The sequence below is a fragment of the Anomaloglossus baeobatrachus genome, chromosome 8, assembly GCF_048569485.1.
Source record: "Anomaloglossus baeobatrachus isolate aAnoBae1 chromosome 8, aAnoBae1.hap1, whole genome shotgun sequence".
Classification (NCBI taxonomy): Eukaryota; Metazoa; Chordata; class Amphibia; order Anura; family Aromobatidae; genus Anomaloglossus; species Anomaloglossus baeobatrachus.
This window is the reverse complement of record NC_134360.1, coordinates 254,652,744-254,670,403: the sequence shown is the minus strand read 5'-3', so window position 1 is coordinate 254,670,403 and position 17,660 is coordinate 254,652,744. Positions and strand designations below refer to the sequence as shown.

The 17,660-nt window shown below is 49.7% G+C and overlaps 1 protein-coding gene across 7 annotated transcripts in view; it reads right to left on the bottom strand.

Moving 5' to 3' along the window:
- OSBPL9 (oxysterol binding protein like 9) overlaps positions 1 to 17,660 on the bottom strand; it is a 155,741-nt gene that overhangs the window by 45,425 nt on the left and 92,656 nt on the right. For 5 of the 7 annotated variants that reach the window (XM_075320562.1, XM_075320563.1, XM_075320566.1 and 2 more), the window contains 2 exons: positions 13,771 to 13,809; positions 3,676 to 3,769 (listed from right to left, as the gene is read on the bottom strand). In XM_075320562.1, the coding sequence (XP_075176677.1) occupies positions 3,676 to 3,769; positions 13,771 to 13,809 (133 nt within the window). The remainder of the gene's footprint in view (positions 1 to 3,675; positions 3,770 to 13,770; positions 13,810 to 17,660) is intronic. The other 2 variants (XM_075320564.1, XM_075320565.1) reach the window with 1 other exon arrangement.

The window sequence follows — 17,660 nt, the reverse complement described above, 5'->3', positions numbered from 1 at the left end:
ACAGTCTTCAGGTAAAGCGGATGACTGAAAGCTTCGGCTTTACCAACGGGAGTGAACGCGGCAGCCGGGCCCCTTTATATATGGACTTGACACTTCAAAAAGTTTTCTGAAAGTGCAATTACTCTTTAAAATCATTGGTCTGTGTGATGCATTGATACAGACTTCCCCAAATTTTGTATCTGATGTACACTTTTTTTTCTAAAAAAATGGGACCCCCCCCAAATCTTATAGTTTACGATGCTTGTACACAGTATCTGAGAAGAGGATTAATTCAGACAAATTTAGCAATAACTATAAGGACGTTCACAGACTGAGGATTTGCAGCAGCTTTTTCCACATAACAAAAACAATGTTGGCAGGAAAAATGTTATGTAAAATACTTTATGCAAAATTATCTATATATATAATTGCCTTATTCTGTCTGTCTGTCTGTCTGTCTATCTGTCTGTCTGTCATGCTCCGAAATTGTGTCCTTACGGTGACACAAAGCTGATTGGCTGCTGGGCTCGCCATGGCCCCGCCCCCCCCACACGGATTGGCCTCTCGCCCCGGCTCTCTGCAGGCCCCGCCCCCCTCACGCAATGCACGCTCGCTCTGGCCAAACTGACACGGAGCCCCGATTCCCAGGTGAGTACACACACACACATCAGATCACACTCACTCTCACACACACACCTCACACATCACAACATGCTGGGATATCGCTTGCTTCTACACCGGCTCCGTCAGGATCCCAGCAGCGCCAGACATAACCTTGCGATGCTGGGATCTTCACGGAGGCCGTGAAAGCTGGTAACCATTATACACATCGGGTAACTAAGGTCCCTTAGTTACCCGATGTGTATCATAGTTACCAGTGTACACCGGCTCCCACTCACTCTCACACACACCTCACACACACATCACATCGCATCCACACATCAAGGTCCTGCAGCTGCGGAACATACACACACATAACAGCACACACATAACAGCACACACACACACACACACAAATCAGATCACACTCACTCACACACACACATCACATCGCATCCACATACTCACAACATCCTGGGATATCGCTTGCTTCTCGGCGGCGGTACTGTGCTGTTGTGATCTTCCAGGACCTGCCGGAGGATCACATGGCCAGAAGCATGTGATATCCCCGGATGTTGTGAGTATAAGCGCGTATGTGCGATATCGTCAGTGTCTGTGTGTGTGAGTGGATGCGATCGGGTGTGTGTGAGTGGATGCGATCGGGTGTGTGTGAGTGGATGCGATCGGGTGTGTGTGAGTGGATGCGATCGGGTGTGTGTGAGTGGATGCGATCGGGTGTGTGTGAGTGGATGCGATCGGGTGTGTGAGTGTCGGCAGAGGAGCACGGCGTGCTGGAGGAGGCTGGGAGCAGAGAGGCTGATCATGGGGAAGGCTGGGAGGAGAGAGGCTGATGCTGGGGGAGGCTGGGAGGAGGAGGCTGGGACGAGGGAGGCCGATGCTGGTGGAGGCTGATGCTTGGGGAGGCTGATGCTGGGGGAGGCTGGAAGGAGAGAGGCTAATGCTGGTGGAGGCTGATGCTTGGGGAGGCTGATGCTGGGGGAGACTGGGAGGGGAAGGCTGATGCTGAGGGAGGCTGGGAGGAAGGAGGCTGGGAGGAGAGAGGCTGATCCTGGGGAAGGCTGGGAACGGGAGGCTGATGCTGAGGGAGGCTGGAAGGAGAGAGGCTGATGCTGGGGGAGGCTGGAAGGAGAGAGGCTGATGCTGGTGGAGGCTGATGCTTGGGGAGGCTGATGCTGGGGGAGACTGGGAGCGGAAGGCTGATGCTGAGGGAGGCTGGGAGAGGGAGGCTGGGAGGAAGGAGGCTGGGAGGAGAGAGGCTGATCCTGGGGAAGGCTGGGAAGGGGAGGCTGATGCTGAGGGAAGCTGGAAGGAGAGAGGCTGATGCTGGGGGAGGCTGGAAGGAGAGAGGCTGAGGCTGGGAGGAGAGAGGCTGATGCTGGGGAAGGCTGATGCTGAGGGAGGCTGGGAGGGGAAAGCTGATGCTGGGGAAGGCTGGGAGGACGGAGGCTGGGAGGAGAGAGGCTGATCCTGGGGAAGGCTGGGAGAGGGAGGCTGATGCTGGAGGAGGCTGGAAGGAGAGAGGCTGATGCTGGTGGAGGCTGATGCTGGGGAGGCTGGGAGAGGGAGGCTGATGCTGAGGGAGGCTGGGAGGAGGGAGGCTGGGAGAGGTAGGCTGAGAGAAGAGAGGCTGATGCACACACACACACACACACGCGCGCGCACTGCACAACACACCACACCCACACTTACTGGGAACCACAAACAACTGCCCTACACAGACACCCACACACACAGACAACGCTGCACACACACAACACCCAACACACAAACACCGCGGCACACACACATTGCACAAAACATACCTCCCCCCAAAACACACCACACACACACAAACCGCGCAACACACACACAACGCTACAGACACACAGCGCTCCACAAACAACGCAACACACGCAACACACATACAACACCGCTCTCACCCCCCGTCACACCCAGACAACACCCAGAACATGTACAGTGCCCTACACAAACACTTGGTAACTACACACAACAACATCTCATATATATATATATATATATATATATATATATATATATATATATATATATATATATATATATATATATATATATATATATATATATATATATATATATAACAAAAATCATACATGAACTACACAATACGTAAATTCTAGAATACCCGATGCGTAGAATCGGGCCACCTTCTAGTTATATATAAAATTGTAAAATTATGTCTTTATGCATTACCCACCCCCCCCTCTATTCATCTGAATGGGTGAAAAAATGCTGAAAGAGCTTACATGCAGCGAATGTGAAAAAACACTGATGGTACATTTAGGCTCAGTGCACATGTAGCAGATTTGCTGCTTTTTTTCTGGCAGATTTTAATCAATACTACTAGGTAAAAAGCATTCCAGCAAAGAGTATGAAAATCCTGAATTGCTGTGCACATGTTGCTGCTTTTTTCCTTGCAGATTTTAGTGCTGAACAAAAAAAAGCAACATGTCAATTATTTCTGCTTTTTTCTCAGTTTTCCCTATCTAAATAGATAAAATAAAAACACATGAAAAAAAGGCATGCATAAAAAAGGCATGCAAAAAAAGGCATTAAAAAAAAGCCATGCAAAAAAAAGCCATGAAAAAGGCATAATAAAGCAAGAAAAAAAACGCATGAAAAAAGGCATGCAAAAAAAAGCCATGCAAAAAAAAAGCCATGCAAAAAAAAAAAAAAACAACATGTCAATTATTTCTGCTTTTTTCTCAGTTTTCCCTATCTAAATAAATAAAATAAAAACACATGAAAAAAAGGCATGCATAAAAAAGACATGCAAAAAAAAGGCATTAAAAAAAGCCATGCAAAAAAAAAGCCATGAAAAAGGCATGAAAAAGGCATAAAGCAAGAAAAAACACATGGAAAAAAAAAAATTCATAAACACAGCAAAAAGGCTCTATTTTTCAGAAGCTTCTTCCCTGCTAAGAGATGCGATTTTATGTGCAGAAAAAAATCTGCTACGTGTGCACATAGCCTAAAGTGCAGCTTTTACACCTTCAAGAAGGTGCTGCAAAAACCCCTCAAAACTGCAGTGTGTGAACAAACCCTCAGAACCCTTACCTGGCATGGGAACGGTTTGCGTGGGCATCGTGCGGATCAGTACAGGCTCCAATGGACTTGGCTGATATATGGAATCCACAGGATTTATGGTGCTCTATGGAGAGAAGCAGAAATGTAACAGAGTAAGCGGGAGGATGGAGCAAATCAGAACCATCAAGCTTCAGTGCAGAAAGATCTAGAAAGAGAATCTGTTCAGGAAAGGAAAAAATATATGTGTGTATATATGTAAAAATCTAGAATCATCAGCCGCCAAATCCCAGTACAACTAATCCTCATGAAAAGATACGAGCGGCCGGATGATGACCGTTCCTAGGACGCGCCTCTCTGGAGATGCTAATGACACTTAATGCATTCTGTTAAGGACTCGCATGACAAGAATGGGAATACATTAAGCTATTTTTCCATTAGGCAGATACGTGGAAAAATAACAATGCAATATTTGCAGCCATAACGCAGGACACCAGAAAGTATCTCAAGGCTGGAGCCTTCAGCGCAATAAATATTTCATGTGCAAAATAAAGCGAAAAGAAAAGGAAACTACTGAGCAGCCTTTATGTTATACCTCACATCAATAAGGTGCGGTGCCAAATAAAGAGAATTTTGTTTACTTACCGTAAATTCTTTTTCTTATAGTTCCGTATTGGGAGACCCAGACCATGGGTGTATAGCTTCTGCCTCCGGAGGACACACAAAGTACTACACTAAAAAGTGTAGCTCCTCCCTCCTAGCATATACACCCCCTGGATAACCAAATCTAGCCAGTTTAGTGCAAAAGCTGAAGGAGAATAGCCACCCACAAGTAGAACAGAGCAAAAGCGGAACAACCAGAGCCTCTGTCTACAACAACAGCCGGTGATAACACGCGGAACAAGAAACTGCCAACAGGCAACAGGGAGGGTGCTGGGTCTCCCAATACGGAACTATAAGAAAAAGAATTTACGGTAAGTAAACAAAATTCTCTTTTTCTTCATCGTTCCTATGGGAGACCCAGACCATTTGACGTCTCAAAGCAGTCCATGGGTGGGAATAAAGAGAAAACTGAGAAGTAGGCGAAACCTAACTTCACAAATGGGCGACAGCCGCCTGAAGGATGCGTCTGCCCAAGCTCGCATCTGCGAAGCATGAGCATGCACTTGGTAGTGCTTCGAAAAGGTGTGCAGACTAGACCAAGTGGCCGCCTGACAGACCTGCTGATCCGTAGCCTGGTGCCTAAAAGCCCAAGAGGCACCGACAGCTCTGGTCGAGTGTGCCTTGATCCCCGGCGGGGGAGGCACCTGAGTACACTGGTAGGCATCAGAAATGGCCGACCTAATCCAACGAGCCAGGGTCGGATTAGAAGCAGAGAGGCCCTTACGCCGACCTGTGGTCAGCAGAAAAAGAGAGGTGCATCGCCTAAGAACAGCGGTGCGTGACACATAGATCCGGAGCGCCCGCACCAGATCTAAAGTATGCAACGCTTTTTCAAAGCGATGAACAGGAGCCGGACAAAAGGAAGGCAATGAAATGTCCCGGTTAAGGTGGAAAGGAGATACCACCTTAGGGAGAAAGTCCGGAGTCGGACGGAGAACCACCTTGTCTTGATGAAAAACCAAAAAAGGTGACTCCGAAGAGAGCGCAGCCAAATCAGAGACTCTCCTGAGGGAAGTTATGGCCACTAGAAAGACCACTTTCTGTGAAAGACGAGACAAAGAGACCTCCCTAAGAGGCTCAAAGGGGGGTTTCTGCAAAGCCGTGAGAACCAAATTGAGGTCCCAGAGATCCAAGGGCCGCCGGTAAGGCGGAATGATGTGAGACGCGCCCTGCATGAAGGTGCGCACCTGAGCCAGCCGGGCGATACGCTGCTGGAACAACACTGACAGAGCCGAGACCTGTCCCTTGAGAGAATTGAGGGATAGCCCTAGCTGCAGACCGGACTGTAGAAAGGACAGGAGGGTCGGCAAGGAAAAAGGCCAAGGAGCATGGCCGGAAGAGCGACACCAGGACAGGAAAATTCTCCAGGTCCTGTGATAGATTTTGGCCGAGGAAGACAGCGGAGAATGTCCAGCTGCAGAGGACGCAGATGGAACTGGGCAAAGGGAACCGCTTCCATTGACGCCACCATCTGACCCAGCACCTGCATTAGGTGCCTGATGGAATGACGGCGGGGCCTCAGCAGAGAGCGCACCGCCAGATGGAGGGACTGCTGTTTGACTAAGGACAGCTTGACAAGTGCCGGCAGAGTTTCGAATTGCTTCCCTAGGTACGTGAGTTTCTGGGTCGGAGTCAGAGTGGACTTGGGCAGATTGACAAGCCACCCGAATTGAACAAGAGTGGTGAGAGTGAGCGAGACACTCCGCTGACAGTCTGCACTGGATGAAGCCTTGACTAGAAGGTCGTCCAGGTAAGGAATCGCTGCCAACCCCTGGAGGTGCAGAACCGCAACCACTGCTGCCATGACCTTGGTGAATACTCGAGGGGCCGTGGCTAACCCGAAGGGGAGAGCCACGAATTGGAAATGTTCCTCTCCGATTGCAAAACGTAGCCAACGCTGGTGTGAAACTGCAATTGGCACATGCAGATAGGCATCTCTGATGTCGATGGATGCCAGGAAATCTCCTTGGGTCATTTAGGCAATGACTGATCGCAGAGACTCCATGCGAAAATGCCGCACCTGAACATGCTTGTTGAGAAGCTTGAGATCCAGGATGGGCCGGAAGGAACAGTCCTTTTTGGGGACTAGGAAGAGATTTGAGTAGAAACCTCTGAACCGTTCCCGGGCGGGAACCGGTACAATTACTCCGTTGGCCTGCAAGGATGCCACGGCCTGAGAGAAGGCGGCGGCCTTGGAGCAGGGGGGAGTTGACAGAAAAAAATCTTTGGCGGGCTGGAAGAGAATTCTATCCTGTAGCCGTGGGAGATGATATCCCGCACCCACTGATCGGAGACGTGTTGAAACCACAAGTCGCCAAAGTGGGAGAGCCTGCCACCGACCAAGGACGTTGCTGGCTCGGCCAGATAGTCAAGAGGAGGCTGCCTTGGTGGCAGCAGCTCCTGCGGACCTTTGTGGACGCGGCTTCTTGCGCCAGGTGGGCTTCTGGTTCTTGGCTGAGTTAGTGGACGAGGCCGAGGGCTTAGAGGACGACCAGTTAGAGGAACGAAAGGAACGAAACCTCGACTGGTTCCTGCCCTGGACAGGTTTCCTGGTTTTAGTCTGTGGCAAAGAAGTACTCTTCCCGCCAGTAGCTTCCTTAATAATCTCATCCAGTTGTTCACCGAACAGCCTGGACCCAGCAAATGGGAGCCCAGCAAGGTACTTCTTTGAAGAAGCGTCTGCCTTCCACTCTCGAAGCCACAAGATCCTGCGGATAGCGAGGGAATTAGCCGAAGCCACCGCAGTGCGGTGAGCAGCCTCTAGCATGGCAGACATGGCGTAGGATGAAAAGGCTGAAGCCTGGGAAGTTAAGGCAACCATTTCAGGCATAGAGTCCCTGGTGAGGGAATGCATCTCCTCCAGAGAAGCAGAGATGGCTTTGAGAGCCCACACTGCTGCAAAAGTCGGGGAAAACGCGGCCCCTGCCGCCTCATATACAGATTTGGCCAGAAGGTCAACCTGGCGGTCAGTGGGATCCTTCAGTGAGGTGCCATCAGCCACTGATACAACTGTCCGGGCTGAGAGTCTAGACACCGGAGGGTCTACCTTTGGTGAGTGAGCCCACTCCTTGACCACCTCTGGTGGAAAGGGAAAACGGTCATCAGAACCACGCTTTGGAAAGCGTTTGTCAGGACAGGCCCTGGGCTTGGTCACAGTGGCCTGAAAACTGGAGTGGTTAAAGAACACACTCTTTGCTCTCTTAGGCGAGGTAAACTGGTGCTTTTCTGCCAGAGAGGGTTGCTCCTCTGATACTGGCGGATTGAGATCCAGTACAGAATTAATGAATGCAATCAAATCACTAACATCTCCGTCACCCTCGGTCAGATCAATGGGGCACATGGAGGTAGCGTCCGAGCCCCTAGAAAAGACATCCTCCTCGTCCTGCGAGTCAGCTCGTGAATCAGAGCCGCGGGACGAGGAAGGAGAGGGGACCCTGCGTCTCCTTTTAGGAGGATGGGGTCTGGGAGCAGGTGAAGAATCCTCTGTGAGCTCTGCAGAGCGAGCCGTAGCAGCAGAGGCGCCCCGAGAAGGGGGCTGATGCATGGTCAGCAAAGTCCGGGACAGCTGTCCCATGGAGTCGGCAAAAGACTGGGAGATTGACCTAGAGAAGGATTCTACCCAAGCCGGGGGTTCAGCCACCGGGGCCGGAGCAGCCGGAGGGACCACTGGGGAGACTCCAGGCTGAGGCACCACCATGTTAGAGCAGGCGTCACAATGTGGATAAGTGCTCGGTTCAGGCAGTACGAGCTTACATGCAGTGCATATTGAGTACAGCCTTGCAGCCTTGCTCCTTGTGTGAGACATGCTGCTGAAGTGGGGGCTCTGAGCCAGAATGACCCCCAGAGAGTATATAAGCAGGTCCACAACCGGAGGTTGTGGCTTACCAGACCGTTTGTGTGCCCTCCGGATCCCACAGCTCGGACCCCCAGACAGATTAGCAGAGATGCTGCAGTCAGCGCCGATGAGAACGCTGATAAAATGGCGCCGGAGCGAGGAGAGGGGGCGGAGCCTAGTCAAAGAGCGGGATCCGGAGGGCCAAGGAGATATACAGGGGAGGGAAACATCTCCTCAGAGAGGAGTGTCCTCCCTTGTGCCGAACGGCCGGTGGGCGGAGCCGCACTGTCCCTCTGCATGACTGACATGCAGGGGCAGTGAAAATGAAACTAGGCCTCAGGCGAAGCCGGGGCCTAAATTTTACAATGCGGCCGGCGCGCAGGCACCCTTGGCGCGGTTCTCAGGTGAAAACCAGAGAACCGGCCGGAAAAGTCACAAAAGTTAAATAACACACTCTCCCCAACAATAAAGTACAAGGGACCCCCCAAATAACGTCTCAAATACTTAGCTTGTGAGACGCAGGGCCAGGTCCTTGAGGGATGAGTGCTCCGTCCGGCAGGATCCTGAAAGGGCTGCGGATGGAAACCGGTCTCCTGCAAGGCAGGAAGAACCGTGCTGGCTCCCACTTCAAGCCAGAGCCCGAGGGATGGTGAAGGAGCGCGGCATGTAAGGCTCCAGCCCTGAAATCAACCTTAACAACACCGCCGACACAGTGGGGTGAGAAGGGACATGCTGGGAGTCCAGGCTTGGACCCGCTTTTCTTCAAATTCTTAAAAATCAAAAATCAGATGAGAATGCATGTGTGGATGTGTGCCTCCTGAACACAAAGCATTGAACTGGCTATATTTGGTTATCCAGGGGGTGTATATGCTCGGAGGGAGGAGCTACACTTTAGTGTAGTACTTTGTGTGTCCTCCGGAGGCAGAAGCTATACACCCATGGTCTGGGTCTCCCATAGGAACGATGAAGAAATTGGATGTTCCAATCCTAAATTCAATATCAACCCTTTATCAAGCCTTGCCACATTAGTTAGGATAAAACAAACAAATCAGACACCATTGGCAGACCGGTGTTTCGGGGTGTTTACCTCTCACCAGTGCAAAGCAAGGTGGTAGGATTTGCTGGGTGAGGCCTATGACAGGTGGGGGGGGGGTTACATTTTGTGACCCTGGTTTTATAGGTAAAACATGCAGTAATGATTTTGCAATGAGCAATAATGCAAACAGGATGAAATGTAAACTACACAGAGTGGTTAATGGTAAAGGAGGACAGGATGGCAAATCCATGAGCAGAAAGAAAAATGGAGAGAAACGGTGCATAAAGAGATGCTAGTATACAAGGAGAAAGCGAGAACAGACGCCTGTGTATATAGGATGGGGACGACTGTGATGTAAGACTATGTTCACACAGAATAAGTGTAAGCTGCAGCAGAGAATACTCCTTTCTCGCAGTTTCTGGAGGCTCTGTCCCTGAAATGGTTGTGGAAGCTTTTTTGCAGAATACACTGAGTCTACTGTGGAGCAGTTTGCAGACATTTTTGTTTCTCACAAGTTGCTTTTAACACATTTTAATGAGGTTGTCCACCGCTATGTCCTGTCCTTAGTATGGGTCATCAATGTCTGATCGATCGGGGTCCAGCACCCGGCAGCACCCCGCTTATCAGCTGTTCTGTGTTTCGGCGGTGGCAGCAGGAAATGCTCCGCTCCGGAGCTGCTCCGTCTTCTGATAGTGGCCGTGGCCAGATACTGCACATTCGCCTCCCATTGATTAGAATGGCAGGCGGATGAGCAGCAGCCGGCAGCGGCCGCTATCAGAAGACGGAGCAGCTCCAGAACGGTGCATTTCCTGCTGCCACCGCCGAAACACAGAACAGCTGATCAGAGGGGGAGCGGAGTGTCAGACCCCGGCCGAACAAACATTGATGACTTATACTAAGGACAGACCATCTATGTAAAATTATAAACTACCTCTTTAAAAAGAGGGAAAGTGGTTTCCCATAGAAATGAATAGGAAAAGGTTGTACAGTGTTTTTTTTTATGCACTATGTGAGGAGGATTTTGGAGCAGAAGAACTCCCATCCCCGCAAAACAATAAATAAACAATATTATATATAATTTATTTTATTCACTTATATAGCGCCATAAATTCCACAGCGCTTCACAGACTTCAGCATCGCTGTCCCCATTGGGGCTCACAATCTACATTCCCTATCAGGATGTCTGGAGTGTGGGGTGGGTAGAAACCAGAAACCCCGGAGGAAACCCACGCAAACACAGGGAGAACATAAACTCCTTGCAGATGTCGTCCTTGGTGGGATTTGAACACGGGACCCCAGCGCTGCAAAGCAACAGTGCTAACCACTGAGCCACCCTTCCTGCAGCGCTAACCACTGAGCCACCCTTCCTGCAGCACTAACTACTGAGCCACCCTTCCTACAGCCCTAACCATTGAGCCACCCTTCCTACAGCCCTAACCACAAAAGCCACCCTTCCTACAGCGCTAACCACTGAGCCACCCTTCCTACAGCGCTAACCACAAAAGCCACCGTGCTGCCCTGTAGGTGTTAACACCACACTATATGCAACATTTTAAATCCCATTTACTTGACAAACACATGGGGGTATGTTCTCTCTGGAGCGCTGCAGTCGTCCCTGTTCTATGCATCTGGAAGTTCAGGGAGTTTAAGTTTCGGGTACTTTGTTACCACATATTTTTACTATGAGTTTGAGCTTAGTGAAACTCCTTGGGATCTGCACATTTAGCCACCGGCTGCTGAGACCACCCATTAGCTGCTGATGTGCAGGACGTCATCCCACCGCCCATCAGTCACCTGAGACCCCGGAGTGGCTCCAGCAGTCACACGACTGAATGAGCAGGAATCCATCACTCCACCCCTAGAGGAGACCACCCGAGACCGGAGGCGTCATCACATCATCTTTCCTTTTCAAATATTAGAGGTATAAATAAGCAAGTTCTGTATCTTCATGAAGGATCCCCAAAATACTGGCACATCTATACCGGCCCTGATCACGTCTGGCAATACGGGATACAATATTGCGGGGTGCAGCGCGGGGCGTATTTGCATCTAATGTTCTGTAGCAGAATTATAAGAGCGACTAAGACAATCATCCAGAAGAAAGCGACGCTGCAGATCCCAATGTGGGGCAGAAAATAACACGACCGGTTTATATTTACTCAACACATGAACACGATCCTCAATCCCAAACCGCAGCACGAGGAGAAGGATTTCTGCACAGCTCCTCACTTTTGCTATGGACGTCTATGGGGTCTATGACAGGGGACCCCCCCCCCACGATCACCGCATTGTTTGTGGCATTCACTGAATAAATCAAAAGGTGATTGATACATGTGACGTAAAAAAATAAATAAAAAAAAAGGCTTTGTGCCCACAGTGCATTTTTTTCCCGGCTAAAAAAAAAAAAGCTGCTTTTTTGTGCTTCTTTTCACACTTCTTATGTATTGACATAGGGGAAAAGCAGGAAAACAAGCAAAAAGAATTGACGGGTCTCTTTTCAGTAACAAAAAAAGCAAGTAAAAAAGAAGCAGTGTGTGCACAACACGTCACGATTCTCAGTCTTTGCTGGGATGCATTTTCCTTGCTTTTAAATCGGTTAAAAAAAGGAAGGAAAAAAACATGAAAAAAAACACACCTGTGGGCACAAGGTCTAAGGTTATGTGCCCACGGGAGCTCGCACCTGTGGATTTTGCCACGGAAAACCTGCAGATTTAACTGGATTTTCTAGATAAATGCGCAGGTTTCAGCAAGTACAGACACTGCCCATGTTATCCTATGGGACATAGGGAGTGTCTGTGTCCATGCTGCGGTATGTGCGGCTGCGGAATATGCTGCGGATGTCCCGCAACCGCATGTGACTGCATGTCAATTATTCCTGAGGAAATACCTGCGGAGATCCCGGCCCTCCACTATGGAGATAGAGGCCGGCACTTCCGCAGGTAAAGGCCCTGTCACACACAGAGATAGATCTGCAGCAGATCTGTGGTTGCAGTGAAATTGTGGACAATCAGTGCCAGGTTTGTGGCTGTGTACAAATGGAACAATATGTCCATGATTTCACTGCAACCACAGATCTGCCAAAGATTTATCTGTGTGTGTGTGACGGGGCCTTAAGTCGCATAAATGTCTGCAGGTTTTCTGCAGATATTTCACTGGAATCCCGCAGCAATGGATAGCTGCTGATTCTGGGGGGTTGCTGCGGGAAACCTGCGGATATATCCGCAGGTGCGAGCTGTCGTGGGCACAGAGCCTAAAGGCCCCGTCACACACAGAGATAAATCTTTGGCAGATCTGTGGTTGCAGTGAAATCATGGACATATTGTTCCATTTGTACACAGCCACAAACCTGGCACTGATTGGCAACAATTTCACTGCAACCACAGATCTGCCACAGATTTATCTCTGTGTGTGACAGGGCCTTTAGGCTCTTATCCAATTCAAAGATTCCAGCTCTGAAGCCTACAGAATTCTAAATGCAGCGCCAAAGATAACACAGGCTGTAACTGAAAAGCAGTGGAAAGTAAATGAAGCAATGTATTTACGAAGTCACTAATTTTCATTAAGGCCACATGCGCACGCTGCGTTTTTGTCGCGTTTTTTGGTGCAGTTTTGTTCGCAGAACATTGACATCTGACTTCCCAGCAAAGTCTATGAGAAGTTAGAGTTTCTATGCGCACGTTGCAGTTTGTCAGCATTTTCTTTGACAAAAGTTTGTGACAAAAAAAAAGATGCAGCGTGTTCATTCTTCCTGCGTTTGCCAACATTTGTCACAAAAAAAAAAGCATCAAAAACCGCACCCACATTACAAGCGTTTGTTTTGTGACATTTCCAGGCGCTCTCTGACAAGGAGCAGTTTGTAGCCTAAATTGGTTCCCTCGTGACCAGGACTGACCGCATCACAGACCCGCTTTTATTTGGGGTCCCGAGGCCGGCGGTGCAGCTGGGACGTGAGGAAATAATGCAGACTAGAAATTGTGAAATCCTCCACATCCACCAATGTCATCAGTATTTGTAGAGGATCCCGTGTGTAAGGAGAGGTTCATGTCCAGTAATCATCCATTAGATCGGATCCTGCAGAGATCAGTTTGCAATAAGGTTCTGCAGACAATGTTCTTGTCTGATTTGAAAAAAATTGATTTTTGCAGGATCCACTTATTTACTTATTTTTACCACTGGAGTCTATGGAAAACCTGTCCGATAACTGATTGCTATGTAGCCATCCGTCTTTCTTTCATTTGTAAAGGATCCTTACTGGATCAGTTTATAACGGAAGATAAATGGCAATCCGGATCTATTTTTTTTATAGACTTCCATGGTTCAAAAAAACAAAAAACTACAAACAAGAACTTGGAAGAACTTTTTGCTCATGTATCTCTGCTGGATCCTCTGACGGATGATCAGTCGATTACTGGCCTATGTTTCCCTCGGTCATAAGTAACAGGCTTTCTAGTGAAACGTTAGTGTTTGATGGGAGGGATGATTATTTGAGAAGCAGGTGAGGTTTGTGGATTTGGAGAATGGTGCGGACGGTGTTCCTGAGATCAGGAGAAATGCTGCAGAAGGAAAGGAAGCGATCCATTAGGGATTAACTTACTATCAGTCCATCTGCGTGCTTGTCCTCGTTAGTTTGGTCCTTAAGAAAAGAAATGTTAACATTGTGAACATGCAGCAACGGATGAGGCCACAAATAACAGCTCCTGAAGCCTGAGTACATTTTTCATGAAAAAAACCCCAAAAACTATGCTCACATCTGTAAAGCGCTGTGGAATTAATACTAGCGCTATATAAGTGATAGCAATAAAAAGCCATACACATTAGAATATCAGTCACTATTCTGAACAAGCTTCTAAGATGTAATATAGACCTACGGTATCTCCCATTGGGAGAAGAGCACGATCAGGCAGTTGGACGTCAACATGCACAATCTTTATGTTCTCAGAGGAGCCACATCCTGAGGACTCTAATGGGGCTTCCCCTCGCCCCCGACTGAGAACATACGCAAGTAAATAATTCATGTAGTCGTCCGTGCTGCACGGTCCATACACTGACCACAAAGACCAGCTCAACCATGGCTCTCCTCACCATAGGCGGTCGGTAGTTTGGGTCAGGAGTCCAGTGGTTTGTCTGGACGTTGTGATCTGAACACAGATGTGTGAATTGAGCCAAGTTTAGAATTCTGACCTCTGAATTACAGTAGAGAGCTTTAATTTCATTCTTAAATAGAATTAGTAAGGTCCCCCGACAAATCGCATATATGAACATAGTTATTTGAAATGTAAACCTATCAACACTTTTAGATCTTTTATCTGTTGCTGCATTCCTGAGATATCAGCGTTTTAATTTGTATACAAATGATTTGGTATGTGCTCTGGGTGTGAACCGAGCTCTTCCTGTGCCTTTGCCTTCAGAGGTTGTTTTCCTGTCCAGCTTCAGCCTCTTTAGCTTGATTACAATGTCACTGTTTGATTTCCCTGTGTGACGTCACACTGACAGTGAGCCATCAATCAAGCTACAGAGGATGGTGGTGGCCGGGAAAATAACCATAGGAGGCGGAGGTCCAGGAAGTGCTCTGTCTCACCCACAGCACTCGCTGCCTCACTTGCAAATGAATTAAAATGCTGATTACTTAGGAATGCAGCAACAGATAGAAGATATAAAAGTGGTCAATGGATTTACAGTTCTGCATAACCATATATGTGGTTTAGGAGGGATGAGGGTTGATCTTCCCAATACATTCCCACAGCCTAATTCACTGCGTCCCCTTCACACTTTATCCTGGGCACAGGGGCGCTCCTGGCCACCACTGTTGTGCTGTGCCATCCCAGTGAATTGGTCTTGGACTGCAGCTTCCGGTCCTGGGGCGCCGCAGAGCAAAACTGATAAAGGAATGCAGCGGTAAAACAGCTTGGAATCCCCTATGGGGACCTGGAGATCAACTCCTCAGATATTGATCAACGGCAAGAAATTGGAGCTAACTAAGTGTTATAAATGAGTATTCTTCTGTGTTCACCATTAGGTCACAATGCCAGGGTTCCAGGTTCCAGAGACCTGGAGAGATGTGTGCAGCGCCCGTGCACTAGTGCAGGACACTTCATTATAGACAGCGACACCGATCTCTTCTCGCCGGCAGAATCCTGAGAGGCAGTGCGGGTGAAGCGCAAGGACCGGCAGAACAGGACCGGCAGAACAGGACCGGCAGAACAGGACCGGCAGAACAGGACCGGCAGAACAGGACCGGCAGAACAGGACCGGCAGAACAGGACCGGCAGAACAGGACCGGCAGAACAGGACCGGCAGAACAGGACCGGCAGAACAGGACCGGCAGAACAGGACCGGCAGAACAGGACCGGCAGAACAGGACCGGCAGAACAGGACCGGCAGAACAGGACCGGCAGAACAGGACCGGCAGAACAGGACCGGCAGAACAGGACCGGCAGAACAGGACCGGCAGAACAGGACCGGCAGAACAGGACCGGCAGAACAGGACCGGCAGAACAGGACCGGCAGAACAGGACCGGCAGAACAGGACCGGCAGAACAGGACCGGCAGAACAGGACCGGCAGAACAGGACCGGCAGAACAGGACCGGCAGAACAGGACCGGCAGAACAGGACCGGCAGAACAGGACCGGCAGAACAGGACCGGCAGAACAGGACCGGCAGAACAGGACCGGCAGAACAGGACCGGCAGAACAGGACCGGCAGAACAGGACCGGCAGAACAGGACCGGCAGAACAGGACCGGCAGAACAGGACCGGCGGCCGGACAGGTGACTTCCATCATTCCCTGCGGCCGGTTAAGTCAGCCAGCAGCAGGGGAGGACGGCGTGCAGCACCCACTGGAGATCAGAGGAGGACCAGGGAGCCACGCAGACGTCCGGGTCTGGTGAGTATGAGTTTCCTGGGAAGTGAGTGTGTGGAAGGGGGGGGGGGGGTTGGGGGGGAAGGAGGTTAGGTGTCTGCTTTTTTGGGGGGTAAACTTACACCTCCAACCGTGTTTCTCCAAAAATAATCCCTAGCACTTTTTTGGGGGCAAAGAAAAAAATAAGACAGTGTCTTATTTTAGGAAAAACACCGTAGTAAAAAGGCAAATGAAAAAAAAAAAAAACCCTTCCACTGATCATTGGATTGAGCATTCAGGATTACAGCAGATCATAGAACGTTCATGGAACCGTCCAGAAAAGTATCAGAAACAGAAAAGTATAAAACGTCCAATACAATTCACCCAGTGCGATGGCTCGGTGCCCCCATTAATTATTGGGGTGATTAGCATGTAGCACGATAAGGAGAGTAATAAAGGTTTTATGTAAATCACTAAAATAAAAGAACAAGTACAAAAGTATCTGCCGCATCAGTGTCCAGTTATAAGAGGGGGAAAGACAAGCAACACAACATACGGTAATAAAAATAGTAATAAACGGGATTTTCCAAGATCCATGTCAAAATCTAAACACCTCCACATTGCCTGTAATGTAAATAAGCAGATCACTCCCTTTAGCCCTGTCCTGCAGTATATCACTCCTCTCAGCTCTTATATACAGTGCCATCCTGTAGTACATAACTTGTCTCATCCTACAGTACATCGCGCCTCATCCCAGCATCCAGCAGCGCATCGCTCCACTCCCCTCCATCCAGCAGCGCATCGCTCCTCATCCCAGCATCCAGCAGCGCATCGCTCCTCTCCCCTCCCCTCCATCCAGCAGCGCATCGCTCCTCATCCCAGCATCCAGCAGCGCATCGCTCCTCATCCCAGCATCCAGCAGCGCATCGCTCCTCATCCCAGCATCCAGCAGCGCATCGCTCCTCATCCCAGCATCCAGCAGCGCATCGCTCCTCATCCCAGCATCCAGCAGCGCATCGCTCCTCATCCCAGCATCCAGCAGCGCATCGCTCCTCATCCCAGCATCCAGCAGCGCATCGCTCCTCATCCCAGCATCCAGCAGCGCATCGCTCCTCATCCCAGAATCCAGCAGCGCATCGCTCCTCATCCCAGCATCCAGCAAAACATCGCGCCTCTCCCCAACATTCAGCAGCACATCGTTCCTCATCCCAGCATCCAGCAGCACATCGCTCCTCATCCCAGCAGCACATCGCTCCTCATCCCAGCATCACATCGCTCCTCATTCCAGCATCCAGCAGCACATCGCTCCTCCCCCCTCCATCCAGCATCACATCGCTCCTCATTCCAGCATCCAGCAGCACATCGCTCATCGCTCCTCATTCCAGCATCCAGCAGCACATCGCTCCTCATTCCAGCATCCAGCAGTACATCGCTCCTCCCCCCTCCATCCAGCATCACATCGCTCCTCATTCCAGCATCCAGCAGCGCATCGCTCCTCATCCCAGCAGCACATCGCTCCTCATCCTAGCATCACATCGCTCCTCATTCCAGCATCCAGCAGCACATCGCTCCTCCCCCCTCCATCCAGCAGCACATCGCTCCTCATCCCAGCATCCAGCAGCGCATCGCTCCTCATCCCAGCATCC